General features: G+C 45.0%; 1 protein-coding gene across 5 annotated transcripts in view; it reads left to right on the plus strand.

Moving 5' to 3' along the window:
* Nucleotides 1–885: 885 nt before the first annotated feature.
* The window catches only part of NHSL1 (NHS like 1), a 181,019-nt gene continuing 166,371 nt past the window's right edge, over nucleotides 886–15,533 (plus strand). For 2 of the 5 annotated variants that reach the window (XM_064708316.1, XM_064708317.1), the window contains exon 1: nucleotides 890–1,702. In XM_064708316.1, the coding sequence (XP_064564386.1) occupies nucleotides 1,345–1,702 (358 nt within the window). In that variant the 5' untranslated portion in view covers nucleotides 890–1,344. Of the gene's footprint in view, nucleotides 1,703–15,533 lie in introns of all 5 variants that reach the window. The other 3 variants (XM_064708328.1, XM_064708319.1, XM_064708318.1) reach the window with 3 other exon arrangements.

The raw sequence follows: 15,533 nt of genomic DNA on the forward strand, positions 1-15,533 counted from the left end.
CATCACATGTATTCATGAGCTTTGGCAGGAGCCAGAACAAGCTATGAGGCAGGAAGGAACTATACAACCGCTTTTCCCCAGGGCCCTTTCCCACAAGAAGAGAGGGATTGGGTTCCTCTCTTTATCATATAGCAGGAGCCAGAGCCAGTAGGGCATTGTCCAATTAAAATTAAATAGCAGCTGTTGACAGTTGCTTGTGGGCTAAATTGGTTCTGTGGGGAATAGGGAATAGCTCATTAGAGCCGGCATCTCCATGAAGGGCTGATTGTGTCCTGAGCGCGGGGGCTTCTAAGGCTGGAACCTGCCCTCGGTCCGCACCGGGGTTACGTGCAGCATTTGGTGCTGCCACACTCGCTGTCACGGGCCAGACTTTTCTTCTCCTACCTCGGTGAAAATCTTAGTAAAAATTAACCACAGAGAACGCGCCGTTCCCAGACAGGCTGCTCATCTTCCCCCACCTTGGAGCAGCGCCCCTGGCCTGACCCGCAGCTGAGGCGAGACGTGTCCCCGGTCTTGCCTGGCCCCTTTGGCCGGGCGAGCGGGCGGGCTCCTCCCGGGGAGCCCCGCTGGACCGACGGCGGGGCCGGGCCGGGAGCAGCTACCTTGGCTGCCCGGGAAGGGTGAGGCTCCAGTTCGGGCAGCCGCAGGTAGGCGGCGGCCTCCTGCTTTTCCCAGGTTCGTGGAGGTTTCCCCCCCCCCCCCCCGCCTTCCCTCCTCCTCTTTTTCCAGCTCTCGCTTTCCGGGTTGGGAGTTTGGTGCGTTCAGAAAAGTGCCTGCAACGGCGCGGGGTTCCCCAGGTGGAGCTGGTCCGGGCTTTCTCTCCCCTCCTCCTCTGGCTGGCTTTCCTCCTTTGTGGCCGCATCCAGGGCGCTCCAGTCCCCCTCCCACGCTTCCTCTTTCCCTCCCTCCCGCCTCATCCTCACTCCGGGCAGAGAAAGCCGGGCTCTTTCCTGTCTCCCGGCCGGCTGGGCTCTCACCGCGCCCGCCGTGCGGCGGTGCTGCGCCCCGCTCCGCTCCCCCTCCTCTCCTCTCCCCTCCCATTCCATCCCCTCGCTCCTCCCGGGGCCGCTCCCGCCTCCGGGGGCCACTCCCGCACATGGGCGCCGCTCGGGGCTCCCCCTGCGCCCAGGCGGCGGCGGCGGCGGCTCCCCCCCAGCCCCTCAGCGCCTAGCCCGGCCGCCCTCCCTCCCGCCCCGATTCATTTGTTGTTGTGCTGTTCTCTCTCTCTCTCCGCTCCCTGAACTTTCGTCACCGCGGCCGCTGCGCCCATGAAGAGTTTTCGCGCCGGGGACGCCTAGCTCTCCCCGCTGCCGTGCCCCGCGCTGCTGCCCGGCCCCGGCCGCGATGCCGTTCCCCCTGCGGACCCTGGAGCCGCTGAAGCTGTGCAGGTTGGACGAGGCCGGCGGGGATGGCGCGGAGCGGGGCGGCCCGGCGCCCGGGGACCACGCCGGCACGGCGGAGGGGGGCGGCGGGCGCCGCCGCGGCTCGGTGCCGCTCTTCGGGACGCTGGAGCAGGTCAGCTCGTACGCGCTGGTGTCGCTGCTGATGCAGCTCTCCGACCTCTCCCGCTGCGCCGGCGACATCTTCGGCGGGATCCTCAGCGAGGCGGACTCGCTGTGCCACCGCAACGCCCGGCTCCAGCGCCGCCTCGGCGCCCTGGAGGAGCTCCTCGCCCGCCTCGACCACCGCAAAGTCAAGATCCGTGAGTACCACCCTGGCCCGGCGCTGCGAGCCCGTCCGGGACGGCGGCGGGGCGGCGCGGGGAGCGGGAGCACCGTGAGGGCGGCCGCCCGGTGGCGGAGCTGTTGGCGCGGCAGGCTGGGCTCTAGTTTGTGATTTATTTGAAAACAGAGAGGGAAGGGGGACACCTAAGCATCCCCGTCTCTCTGTTCCCATGCTCAGGGGCGGCGGCTGCCCCCGGTCCCGCCGCTGCTCCTCCCGGGCCCGCCGGTGCCCACGGGCTGTGGCGCGGCGCTGCTCATCCCCCGCCGGGACACCCGGCCCGGGCGGGACCGGCCGTGTCAGCGTGCGGGACCGGCGGCTGCGGCGCTCCCCGGGGCTTCTGAGCGCCGAGCCCTCGCCCACCGGGAACAGAACGTGTCCGGGGGAGGGGGGCGCCGGCACCGGGAGCCGAGAGCGCTGCCATCCCGGGGAGTTTGTTTATGTGCTTGCGCCGGGTATGCGCTAGACTTGGGATCAGCCGAGCTTCTGACAGTTCAGCCCACATGCCTGATTAATTCTTTTGTATGTGCGTGGAAAGACCTCAGTAAACAGAAACCTGGATGTGTTTCGCAGCTGGGTTTGTGTGTCTCGGTTCTCTCGAGCTTCTGTTCTTTGTGCAGATTTCAAACTTTGAAAACATTTCTTTGTGCTGATTTCAAACTTTAAAATTTCAACTTCATAGGGAGCCCAGGCAGCAAGATGCAGATTCGGCCTCGGATTCCTAAGTACTGGCAGGATGGGAGGCTGTTCTTAAGTTTTTTCAGAATCTGTAAAGTGGCCCTTAGAAGTGACTAATTGTACACCTACACAGAGCTATAGGAAGAGGTGGTTTGGGTTTTTTTTTTTTTTCTGAGCTTGGTGCAACTTTGGAGAAAGGACTCAGTAAAAATTGCATCTGGTACATGAAGTTTTGTTTATGCGAGACCAAGCTCCCCACAGACAATGTGGGAGATGGCTTGCAACATCAGCTTAGCTTTCTCAATGTGCTGGAAACATTCAGGAACCCAAAGAATCGTGTTGCAACTGTTGTGGCAGCTATAGAAGGTGTGAGCCCAGCCTAAATAGGGCTGTTGCTCAGAGACCACGGACAGATTTTTTCCTGACTGGAAGCAGAAAGCTTGCTTTCCATACAGCCCACTTATGAGCGAAATTGATAAGGAAATAAGCTAATTGATAATTTCAGAAATAAGATTTAAAGGGTGTGAAACTTACCTGTTTCATCGCAGAAGTATTCCTTATGGTATACTTGAGTATGTGATTTCTCTGGGGAAGGAAACCTCCATCATCCATACCAAACCTTGTGGTTTTAAAGTGTGAGGCTAAAGTTTGTGCTAACCAGTTTTACTTTTTTAGGTGCTTTATAACTGAATGATAAATGGAAGGACAATTTCTTCCTCACCAGGACAAGTATAACCTTTCCTGCCAATATAGTTGTGTTAATTAGGCGTGGTATGGTGCTGTCACACTTGAAATGTGTGTTATTACTGAGGATACCTGCAGTATAGTGGAATATTAAATTGATTGCCTGATAGGAAGCAATATTTATTTATCTCAGTTTAAATAGATGCTAATGATTACCATATACTGATGCAATGTATATAAAGGCAAGGGTGAAATAAGGCTGCTGCTGCACTGAAACCCTGAAATTCTAGGTGTCAGACTCTTAGTGATTGTATTCTTTCTTAGTCATCCTTTTGCACAAATTACATATTCATGAATTGTTGGTGTTGTTGTTTTAGCTCAGTTTTTCAGGCTAAGCCTGCTATTGCTTTTAATTTGATGGTCTTTGCTCTTGTCATTGTGATGCCCAAAATGGGACACAATGTTCTTATGTTTGGCTTTCTCTGTTTGGTTTTAAATTCTTTGCTAAGTGTCATGTCTTCTGTTCATTCAGTTTTGCTGCTTGCAATCTCATTGCTGCTGCTGCTATATTCACTTTTAAAATATCTCGTTCATTTAAGTCTAAGAGAATTAATGATTATTTAGGTCTAATTTTTTGGAGTTTTGGTTAGTTTGTTTTTTGTTGTTTGTTGGCTTGGGGTTTTTGTTTTGTTTGTAAAGGAAGGTTATTTTATTTACCTGTTCAGTCATTAGGAATTGATGTGTAGGCTGAGCATATTGACATGAAGCTGCACATAAAGCCATGACAATTCCTATAGGCTTTCTGGATACTGCAGTCTGGCCAAGGAGATCAGGTAGGATGCTCAGTTGCAGTTAGAGTCATGAACATCTCTGTAATACAAGCCGTCAAGACTTGTCTGCAAATTTAACCCTGTTCCTGACATTAAAGGGAACTATATGGAAAACAAGGAAAATGGTTTAGTAATGCTGTCTTTGTTTGGGAGCAACAGCAAGGGGGATTTTTTCCTTCCAATTTTTGACGCCTCATGGTGAAAGCTGTTTACTGCTGCAGGATATGAGAACAAAAAGGATTGTATAATTGCTTTCCCATTTACTAGGTTTTTACTAATCCTAAAACTTTTCAGATATTGTAAACTACTGCACCTTTTGTGGTGCACAAGTACACACACAGGTGCAGCATGACATTGTGTCAGATGACTTCAGTAATTTGCTCTTGCATTCAGGATGAGGGGATAGGACACTGTACACCTGCTTTTCGAATCATGGGTAATTTCTACTTGAATAAATGGCTTTTGTTCCCTTTGTGGGGCCCAGGCAATAATTTCTTCTTGCAACTGAAGGTCCCAGAACAACTTTTGCGATCCCAGCATGATGTTGTATGGGAAGGACCAGAAGAGGACTAGAAAACTTCAAATCTGCGTTACAACCACTTTTTGGGAAGTAGCTGCAAACTGGCAGGTGGTAGAAAATAGGCAGTGTGTGTCCATGGTGCTTGGGAAAGTACATACTTTGAAATTTTAGGTTTGGTTTTTTTTTATTTTTGCACTATCATAATTTTGTTTCAAAGTGAAGTTTACATGCAGTACCCTTCAGATAATCCATCAGTGTTTGTTCCTCGCTGAGCACGGGCAGGGGTGTGAGGGAGGGAAAGCAAGCAGAACAAAGCTCTTTGTCTCAGTCCCTCTCTGCAGTCATTGACTGTGCTTGCTGCTCTGCCTGTGCAGTGTGTCCTTGTGTAGGATCCATAAGCTCCTAGATCTAGATATTAGAGTATGAATAAGTAAATGTGCCTCAGCTGATCTCTGATGTTTCTCTTTGGTCACATACTCACTGGTGTTCTGATGGGAATGCACTAGTTCAAGGACATCCATTCACTGCCCCACATGGGAGAGAACTTTCCGATGTGGCAAACTGGTTAAGGATGTGCTGTAGTGCAGTAGGTGCTGTCTTTGCAGCCCTTACTAGGGATAAACTTCCCCATGTCTGGAATTCAGCCATGCCCTTCAGCTGGGAGGCTTCCTTTCCAAGGGTTTTGTACTGATGTGCCACATGTACCCAGAGAGTTTAATTTCATGTCTGCTTCAGCACTTTGAAGGCAGCTTCCAGATGTATGCAGTCTTGGTGATGGCTGAGTTTTCAGATTCACTAGAATGACTCTGCTTTGTCTGGTTTGGTTTAGCTCTCTTTAACTTTTTGTTTACAGTGGTAGAGAAGTTTCTTGCTCTATCCCCCCAACTGAGAAAAATGTGCTTGCCTTGATTTCAATACAAGGCTATTTTTAAGGCCAGTTAGTAAAATGGTTTCCTGACATGTATTTGAGCTTTGCATAATGAGCAGGGTGTTGTGCCACAAGAAGGGACATCAAAATATGATGAGACACGGCCCTGTGGGCTGATGACTGCTTTATAACTCATGGTGATGGGAGGCACTAATGGCTCAAGGTGCCTTATAAAATTCAAGTGTACTATGCAGTACTTGTGACCTTAGTTCAGCTGCACTAGTCACATCTAGAGAATTAATTAGATTCAGTACATTTTTAAACAGTCTTTCATCAGGTTTTCATTAAGCTTATGTGTGTTGCTGTTTTGCATGATGTTTTGTCACATGTTTCCAGCATCCAGCTGCCATAATGTGTTTTACACCACGGGACTTGCCTAACAGCTTTTTATTTTCTAGCAGTGTGCATCTGTAGCTGTGACCTAGCATCAGGTGATGGAGTTTTTCATTACTTTTGGTTCTCAAATGTCAGGGTGGGTGAGGACAAGTGTCTCTTTGAAGCGATCAGAGCTTGTCAAAAGGCATATGATGGCTGCAGAGAAATATTGCATGAATTACAAGGCCAGCTCTTGGGAAATGCTGTGGGGCCCTAAACAGTCATTGTTTTTGTAGGGCATGAAGAAGGACATTTTTTCCATTAATATTTGTCTTCTGCCATCTGCTGTTATTTATGCAAAAAATATTATTGCTGTTCTTTTCTGTAAATCCCAATGGTTTGACAGACTGGAAGGTTGTTCCTTCCATCCTCTCTGCTATTTATTTTAAAGTCTTTCTGAAGAGATTATTTGAGAGAGATGCTGGGAGTTCAACCTAATGACAACTTCTGGTTCAGTGTCTCCACTAGCAGGATGGGGTTTGGCCAGTTGCACCTCCTGTTTTTACAAGGAGCTGATTTTGTGGGAGGGAGGAAATGCTACCTCCTAATTAGTGTTGCTTAAAATCCTTCAGTGTTTGATTTTTAAAGGCACAGCATAATAATTCAATTTTGATGCACAATGTCTATACATATGTATGTTTTTGTTGTTTTTTTTTTTTTTCCCCTCCAAGTTTAAGGACGTTACTGCAAGAGAGTTGGGAGTGTGGGGAGTAAGGCTTTCTATTTGTCTGCATGATGGAAGGACAATCCAGTTTACACTTCATCTCCTGCTATTTTGTTTAGTAAGTATTTTCCACTCTTTGTGTGCAAGGCAGTACTGGAGCACATTTCCTGCTTTAGCTGAACAGGAAGCTTTATTCAGCTTATTCCTAGGGAAACCCCTCCTCCATCCCAAGCCACCAAAAGTGAGCATTATTTGAGACAGTATCAGCAGTAGGCAGGAGATGAAGGGGCTGGCTGGCTTTCTACAGTTTCTGGTGTGAGGACAGAGAATACAAGATATTCATCATCCTGCAGCAATAAGAAGAATCCTTCTTCAGAAAATTAGGGATAAAAAAAAAGCAACACACACCCCCACAAAAGAAAACAAAACACACCACAACCAAAATCCCCAGACTAACCACCAAAACCACAGTGTGCTCATGAGAAAGCTTTGGTGAGAAAAGACAGGCTTTTAGGTGAAGAAAAGACAGGCTTTTAGGTGAAGAACTCTGTTCTAGCACTATTTGGTTGCTACAGCTCACCCATGATTGCAGATGCTTGAGGTGACTGCACTGTGGTACTTCTCTCTGCTGCTGTGCAGTACGAAGATTCAACAGCAAAGTCCAACCATGTTAAACAGTTAATTCCTAAGTTCCCCCTGGGAAAGAAAAGAAGAAATTTTCTCTTTAACCCTGTTGTAATTATTCAGTTTGCTGCTCAGAAGCAATATAAGTCTTGTTTTATTTAGCTAGTGCAGGACTAATTATCTGTGGAGATTCAACCTGATCCAAAGGAGATTTCATTTGAAATAAGCAGGAAGAAAGTCTGAGTTAGAAAAAGATTTCCCATGGGGATGGTGGGCCAAGTCGTTGTCCTGCTGAGTGGCAAAGCTCCAGCTGAATTCAGTTTGATGAGGGTTTGGCTTGCTGTTCTGAAAACAGTTGACACTCTTTGGCTGAAATGTAGAGCTGCTTTGTACATGGCCCAGAACCCATTATACACCACCTATGAACGTTTATTTCCGTGGAACTTATGAGTGGCTTGATCATTCAGGAAAACAGTGTTTGGGAGAGGTAGTTAATGAATTAAACATACTTGTATTTAGTTGTTTTCAATTAGGATCTATTTTGAAGGTTGCTAGATATTTTAGGATGCAGTAAAATGTCCTCAGAAGTTTCTCTTCCTATTAGTATTGGCACACTCTCATCTTGGCTGAGTGCAAGCTAGTAATCTTGTTCTTGTGGGCTTCCCTCTAAGCTAATATGAATCTCCTGCAGAAGAATAATTTTTTGGATGAGCCTATTAACAAACGTAGAACAACACAGTGGAGAGCCACTGAAATTCCTCAAACCCTTTATCCTGGAATTTAAACTAGCCTCTAATCAACAGAAAGTGGGATCAGGCTTTCAAGGGGGGGTTGGGAGCAGCTTATCCCACACATGCTTAGTGTTCCCTGCATCTTCCACTGAAGTGCTTGGTGCTGGCTGCCCTCAGCCATGGGGTACTTCATTTAATGCTGCCCAGGCCAGATTCACTGTGGTAATTCCTGGCCTTTTCCTGTGTTTCTGGGTGAAGGAGCGGCAATTTCCCTTTCCTCATCTTCCTTTTTTTCACCTACATGTTCAAATAAATGATAAAATAAATGATGGCATGTTCTTTGCTTCCTGTTATCTGGAGCACTCGTGCAGCAGAAACAGAAAGGGGGATTGGGAAACAGAAGGAATTAAAAGACACACATTGACAGCTTGGCAATTATGCAAAGCCCCAGTTTCTTTTGTAGTCCTAAACTAGCTATCAGCAGGAGAGATCAAAGCTGTCCACCCTAACAGTTAACAAGATCAATTAAACATGCTAATTAAATGTTGTTCTTGGCTGTAGATTGGATAGGAAACCTGCTGGTTGGATGGCAGTCTCCAGAAAGCCTGGATGTCATGCAACTTAAGAGACTAGAAAAAATATTTTGCTACCTGTGGGTTGAGCACAGATTAATGTGGGTGGACTTTGCAAGTTGTTTGTACTTATATCCTACCATATTTTAGTTGGGCAGGGCTGCTTCAGGCTATCATGGGTTTTTTCTCTCTTTGTCATTTGTAAATTATGGTGATTTAAGTTAGGCTGGTTTTATTTATTTATTTATTGGCCTCTTGTCCTTTAATCAGCATTGTGCATATGAGATTTCATTGCCCTTCCAGAACTAGGAGTAGTTAGAGTATAAATGTTTAAGGCCAATGAATGTGATTGAGCTCCAGGCACTCTGCAGTCTGGAGGCAGGGTAGTTACTCCTGCAGAGAGAGGCAGAACCCAGTAATTGCTTTGCTATCACTCTTCTGAGTAGTTACTCTGTTGAAGCCACTGGACTGCACAGTTTTTAGGATAAGACATGATTAATTTTTTTAGCTCCTTCCTCCTATTTTCTCCTCCTCATTTTCTTTAGTAGTTTTGACTCCTCACTCACCCCAGGTGTGCTCTGAGCTGCCTCTGCCTGTTCTGAGGTGTGGCAGTCCCAGTGTCTGCTCTGCACCTCACCACCCGTGTCACTTGTTAAAAATCGGCATTTCGCCTTCCTCAAATACAACACAGGCCTCTGCAGGCCTGATAGTTGGTTGGGTCAGTGAGGAAGGAGATGAGGAGAGAGGAGGCAGAGACAGGGAAGGGTGAAGTTTGATGGAGTTTCTGGCTTCCTTCTGACAGCCCCCCTCACCCCTTTATTTCACAACCCCTCGGTGTTAGGCCCAGTGTAAGGCCTTCCTGCCTGGGGTGCTGGCACATGATAACTGAGTATGCCCCTTTCTTCATTTCTATTGCTTCCCTTCCAAACAGGTCCATTGCTCTGCTATAGGGTATAAAGCAAGCACAAAACCATTTACATCATTACAGTGGTGGAAGTGAGAATATCAAGGTATTACTTGAAATTAAAAAACCCTCAAAGGAACTGACTTTAATGTGTGTCTGTGGCTGAGTTCTTATAACTTTCAAACTTAGAGGACATTTTCATGTTTCAATAAGTTTAATTTCCCTAATGTGAGCAGCAGCTCTGTTTTAATTTGAAAATTGACATCTCGATAACAAGCGGATCTGTTAAGTTAGTTGATTGGACATTCCTTTTACTGTAATCAGGCTCTAGCCTAGCTAACCAAATTTTGATTAATCTAAGATTGTAATTTTTTAATTAACTTAGCTCCTACTTTTCAGAGATTAGGACTAGAACAGCTGCCTCCTGAAGTATATTGGAACTATGGATGCTATCTGAAGAACTGAGCCACTTCATTTTTCTGCTAGCACTAAATGCAAATGTTAATCATAACGGGAAAATGATAGCAATTCCAAGCACATTGAGTAACAGTGACAATGGTGGGATTTTTTTTCCCCTGGTTGAGCAACCAATTGGAAAATGAGAACAAGACACTTCTACATTATGTTTTAAATGGTAATGTGTTGTACTTGAATGGTCTTCTTTCTTCTTGGTCCTCCCAATTTAATTTTTTTTTTTTAGTGTCAAAACGCTGGCTACAGAAGAGCTCTCATCAGCTTTTAACTGGTGTGATAAATACTGCCACTCACTGCTTATATGCATTCCTTGTGTCTGGCTGTTATATTTGTAAAGTTTTTCAAAATCTTGGGTTTGAGTAAGAAAGCAAGCCCAGTCTTTCTCCTTGCAAATGGATATCTGTCTTTTGTTTTGTACTTTAGGAAGTTTTAGCTTTTGGCCGCAGATGGAGTTTGCTTACAGGAAGCTCAGCGGGATTCAAGATGAGTGCCTTGTGGGTTATCTCTGGTGGCACCTTTTGTTCCTGCTGCATGGAAGGGAAGAGCTCCCAAGCAAGTGGTGTTGGCTTTCCCTTCCTGTTCTGTATCTAGCTCATGGTAACTGAATCTGCTTGGGATGACTGAGAAACCAAGTGATGCTTGACTAATATAGTATCATTAAAAGTTAAAAAGAAAAATTTCAAAATGTTGTTAGCCACATTGTATTCAGAGACATTTAAAACATTTTGAAGTAGAAAAAAAGAACCCAACTACCAGGAAAAGGGAACAAGCTCTTACAAAAGTTTTCATTAACTGTGGTATTTGATCTTCAATTTAGAAGAAAGATAGCACAAGCAAAACTTGATTGATAACACAGCAAAATCCATCACCCATTATTCTGGACATGATGCAAACAAAATCCGTACTACTCAAATTTTGAATTATTTTTCTTCCCTCCAATATATGTCCTAGACACTGAAAAATATTTATTTGTAGAAGTCCAAGAACCCAAGAATTTCTGAAAATGACCACTCTGTAAGATTGAAGATATATGTTCACGTGTATATGAAGGATAATGCAATTAAGTACATGGTTATAGCCTGCTTTATACTATTTTGATTTGGAGTGTTGGAAACATGGAGACTGTCTTATGTGAACTTTAAGATTTTAAAATATGAGACAGAAATAAATTTGTTCCAGATTTGTTGTGAGGAAGAAAGAATGAAAATATAGAAATGTTCATAAATACATCTTGGTGTGTTAGTTTAGATGCATTTTCCTAAAAATTGTTCATTGAGCTATTTCCTCGTTCTATTAAAATAAAGGTAGGTGGTCACTATGTAGTTATGTAGTTCCTCCTGCTAAGTTTATTTTTATAATGTGTATGTGATAGAGGACTGTGTGTTTTAGGGTATAAGTATACTAACCATAAACTCATTCTGCATGGCTGAATGCGTGCTGTAGGGCATGGCTATGGCAGGAAACAGAAGGGTGATAATGGGGTTAGAACTGAAAGGTTTTGTACCAGCTGCACTCACAATCCCGTTGGAAGCCCAGATAGGGGAAACTGGTACGGCCGCAGATCTCCGTCGGGCCAACACCCTTCCTGCTGTCTCTGGCTGCTGGCTGGCAATGGGGCAGCGTGTGCAGTCCTGTTGGGCAGGCTGGGGCAGCCCGAGCCCGGCAGGGAGAGCCCCGTGGAGGGGGCCCTGACCCTTGTGCAACGCCAGCCCGAGTGGCTCTGTGCCTCGGAATCACGGGTGGCATCCAAGGCGCTGGGTTTGCCTTGTCTGGTGAGGCAAGCAGGATCATAACAAGGCTGGTTTCAATGTAAATACGTGATTGCAGTTGATTTTGAAATCACTGTTGCTGTTATAATTGTATAATAATTACGAAATATGTAGAATCGTAATCTATAATCGTGATCTTTACCTTGAGGAAAGAAAGGGAAGCTGGAGAAAACAAGGCAAGCGTGCATCAGTTCTCTTGCCCTGCCTTGTCTTGATGGTCAGTGGTAGGACAGGGCTGCCCTTCTCCAAATCTGCATGGAGAGGAGAGTGACTGTGCTTGCTTGTCCTGGAAGGATAAATTAAAGGAAGATTAAATTGCAGTGTTGGCCTGTTTGCGATAACAAATTTCCTTAAAGCATGGGGAAGCACTTACACAGCACAGCCACAGTGCAGATTGAAGTGAGATTTAGAAGGCTCTTTGCCCTGAAAGAGTCTAGTCATAACACATATGAGTGAATCCAGAAGACAGTAATTTAGTTAAGTATGGCTTAAAACGGTCTGTTTTGAAGAACCCAAAGTTTCACAACAGTTATGGGCTTTTTTGAGGTCTAGAGGAAGAGCAGGTAATTAGAAATCCACAGAGTGTTTGCCTGAGGTGAAGAATACCACAAAAACATACAGCTCTTGGTGCTTTTTAGTTTGTCATGTTACAAAAGCCTCTGTTTGTCCATATCTGTTACAGAGACATTGTGTCTACTGGATGGTAATGAAGACTAAAACCATCTGCAGTTCTTATTATCTTGCCTGCTCCCACTCATTGCTGAGTTTGGCTTGAATTCTGTAATTTGTGATGTCCCCTCTGAAGAGTGTGGTATGTAACATGGGAGGGGAGTGCTCTTCAAGGCGTGTTGGTTTGACCCTGCTGCTCTAACTGAGCATGTTTTCCTCTCCCACCTCTTTTCCCAACACATAAAATACAGTAGCTTTTTCTTTACAAAACATTTTTCTACTGTTAGTAACCTTGCTGACAAATCGTGAAACTTGCTGCAGTCTGGAAATAGCTGCAGCTTGTAAAAGGTAGGATGAAGAGTGAGTAATTTAGCATTGTACATAGAGATAATGTGCTGCAGGTTAATGCATCAAATATTTAAATGATTTAAATGCATTGTGTAGTGCAACTGGTAGAAAAATGAATTAGGTCATGATAGACAAAAGCTTGTCTTCTTTTGAGCTCCTGTCAGCTTGGCATGTTTGTGCTCCACTGGTTTTATCACTAGTTATGTCTATGCACATATGGTATTTCTAATTTAGATTAGTATTAGTGGCTTGTAAAAGTATGAATAAAGTTAATCCCGAAGACAAATGAAAGCATGGGCATATCTCTAGTGGAACTTTGAATTTATTAGGGAGAATATCTCAGCTTTTAATAAAAACAGCCAATTGGAAAAATGATTGACAAAAGGCAGATGGCACCAAATAGCCAGTGCAGGTAGGAACTCTGTATGTGGACACTGAAGTGAGCAGTGTCAGTCACTGGCAGCCTGAAAGTTGTGCATGGTCACGGTTAGCACAAGAGCACAGCCTCCACTTACAGGCTGTTATAAAAGATGCTTTAACTGTGTGCCACGTGCTGCGTTACCTTTCTCCCCCTGCCTTGGTGGCTGTTGTTGAAGATGAGACAGTGAGTTTGAATGGAATGAAACTTTTCAAGGGAGAGTTCTTGAGGCTGCTTGAGTGGTCACCAAAGGTCCTGTCTGAGAGCATGGCAAGCAAATGGGTAAACCTACAGTGTTCCCATGGATCCATGTGTTGAGCCAATCCAGATCCCTCTGGATGGCATCCTGCCCCTCAGGCGTGTCAACCACACCACTCAGCTTGGTGTCTGCCACCTGTGAAGTTGCTGAGGGTGCATTGATCCCTTCATCTTTGTCACTGATGGTGTTAAACAGGACTGGTCCCAGTATGGGACTGGTCTCTTGTCACTGATCTCCATCTGGACACTGAGTTATTGGTCACTGCCTGCTGTCTGTGGCCACCTAATCCAGCTCCCTACTCAGGACAGGCTGAGTGGGAGCCAGGTGCTGAGGGCTGGGTGCATTTGGGTTTTGAATATCTCCAAGGGTGGAGCAATCACAACTCTCATAGTAAAACTGCTTTTCCATATGCTTGGAGTTTCATGCATTACAGTTTGTTCTCATTGCCTCCTGCCAAAGCACTGTAACCACAAACACGGATAACTCCTTACTGGAAGGCTGTCCTAGAGAGGTACTAGTGGGACCCAAGATGAACAACAACTTGATCAAGAGAGCTGGGATGCTCTGAGGCCTTTGGTAAATATCTGTCCTGGTTTTGGCCAGGACAGGGTAATTTTTGGATGAGAAGGCGTGTGGCAGGGACCCAGATGTTGTTCTGTGCCTCCTCAGGCCATTGCTGCAGGCAGGGGGGAAAGGGATTTGCTCTTTCTCTCTCTCTCTCTCTTTGCTGGGGAGAAGGAGTTCCCCCAGTTAAGAAAAGGTGATGAGGGAAGCTGTCTGCTACTTGCTTATTGTCATAGGCTATCCATGTAAATAGTTTCTTTGTCTTATTCCTTTTTTTATTAATATTGCTGCTGTTCATTTTCTAATCTCATTGCTGTTTCCAGTTAATTGTCCTTATCTCCACCTGTGCCTCCAGTTGGAGCGAAGGGAGAGCAAGCAGTGGTGTGGTTTTAGCAGGAGTACTAAATTGGAAAATACCATTCCTAAACTGTGACTATGTCTTAGTACATTTATTTGAAAAAGGATGGGCAAGGGAAGGTGTTAGTTAATCAAGTTATGGAGCAGGGAGCCAAAAATCACACTCTAAAAATTAAAAATAATATTTTTTACTTTAACTTATAATTATTTACTTGAGGACTTCTGACCTTGCAGTGCTTCTTGGGAAGAGCTTTAATACTCTCCATAAAAATACCTATTGTTTCTGTTGAAAGGCGAGGTAATAAACTTGATCTCAGAAAGATGGAAACTGTCTCCAGTGGAGAAAGTGGAAACTGTTTCCAGTGTCTCACCTTACAGATCCTGCTGGCAGTGACCTCTTAGGGAGTGAAAAGCATTCAGTGTGTGCAGGAGGAGCCCCGAACAACCCTTCCGCCTGCTTAAGAATTTCAGCAGCGGCTTCTCTTTGAAATTCTGACAAAGATCCTTGGCTGGGATTTTGGAAACTGTCTAGGATCTAGGTTACATTGCTACAGTACCCTACTTTTTGCTTGTTGATGGGAGCTTTATTAAGGAGGATGGAAAACATACCATATAGTTCTGTTGTTCATCTTGCTTGGGGCAAGCAAGCGAACTCTGATGAGAATTACAGGAAACACCTTTTTGATCATCCATAGCAGCAGTTGATCAAATAAAGCAGTTCCTGAGTTGCTGCTAATTAAACACATTTTCCTATCCTTCCCCTAAGTAAGCAGCCCTTCAGGCTCACTTAATTGCCAGGACTGTGTAAGCGTGATGGTGCTTTAGAAGAAAGTTGTGATTTAAGGGCCAAATCAAAGCTATTGGAGAGAAATAGTTTTAAAATGTTTTTGCTAGACTGCAGAATTATCTGGTGTTTTACATAACTTATAACTTACATACATGGATGGCAAACTATCATTATGCATTTTTTTCCCAGTGCAAGTTCATAAACTCTTGTTAAAATTGTCCAAATTCACATGGAGGAAGCCAAACTGGCATTCAATACAGCTGTATTTAAAGCTCTTGGCAGGACTATTCCCATATGAAAGATGTTATATGTAAACTCTTGGAATAAAACTCAGAGTTTTGTGATGACAATTCTAAAGACTGCCAGATCATCTAAATTTAAGAGATTTTTAAATACTGGATGAGAGTTCTGTGTCAGAGTTCTCTTGTCTTACATTGTCTTTCTGTTGTCCATGTAAATTGATTTTTCTTACAGCACCTCTGGGAAATATCCCCTGGATAAGCTTGTAATGTCAGGTATTTGGCACCTCTGTTGCTTTCTGCCATGGAATCCTGCAAAAACGGGGCTCATTGAAAAGTCTGCTCTTAAGTATTTGAGCACAATGAATGATTTTTCTTTTTTTTTCTCCCCATATTGTGTTTCTAAGGAGAACAGTT

Source organism: Zonotrichia leucophrys, chromosome 3 (assembly GCF_028769735.1).
Source record: "Zonotrichia leucophrys gambelii isolate GWCS_2022_RI chromosome 3, RI_Zleu_2.0, whole genome shotgun sequence".
NCBI classification, from domain to species: Eukaryota; Metazoa; Chordata; class Aves; order Passeriformes; family Passerellidae; genus Zonotrichia; species Zonotrichia leucophrys.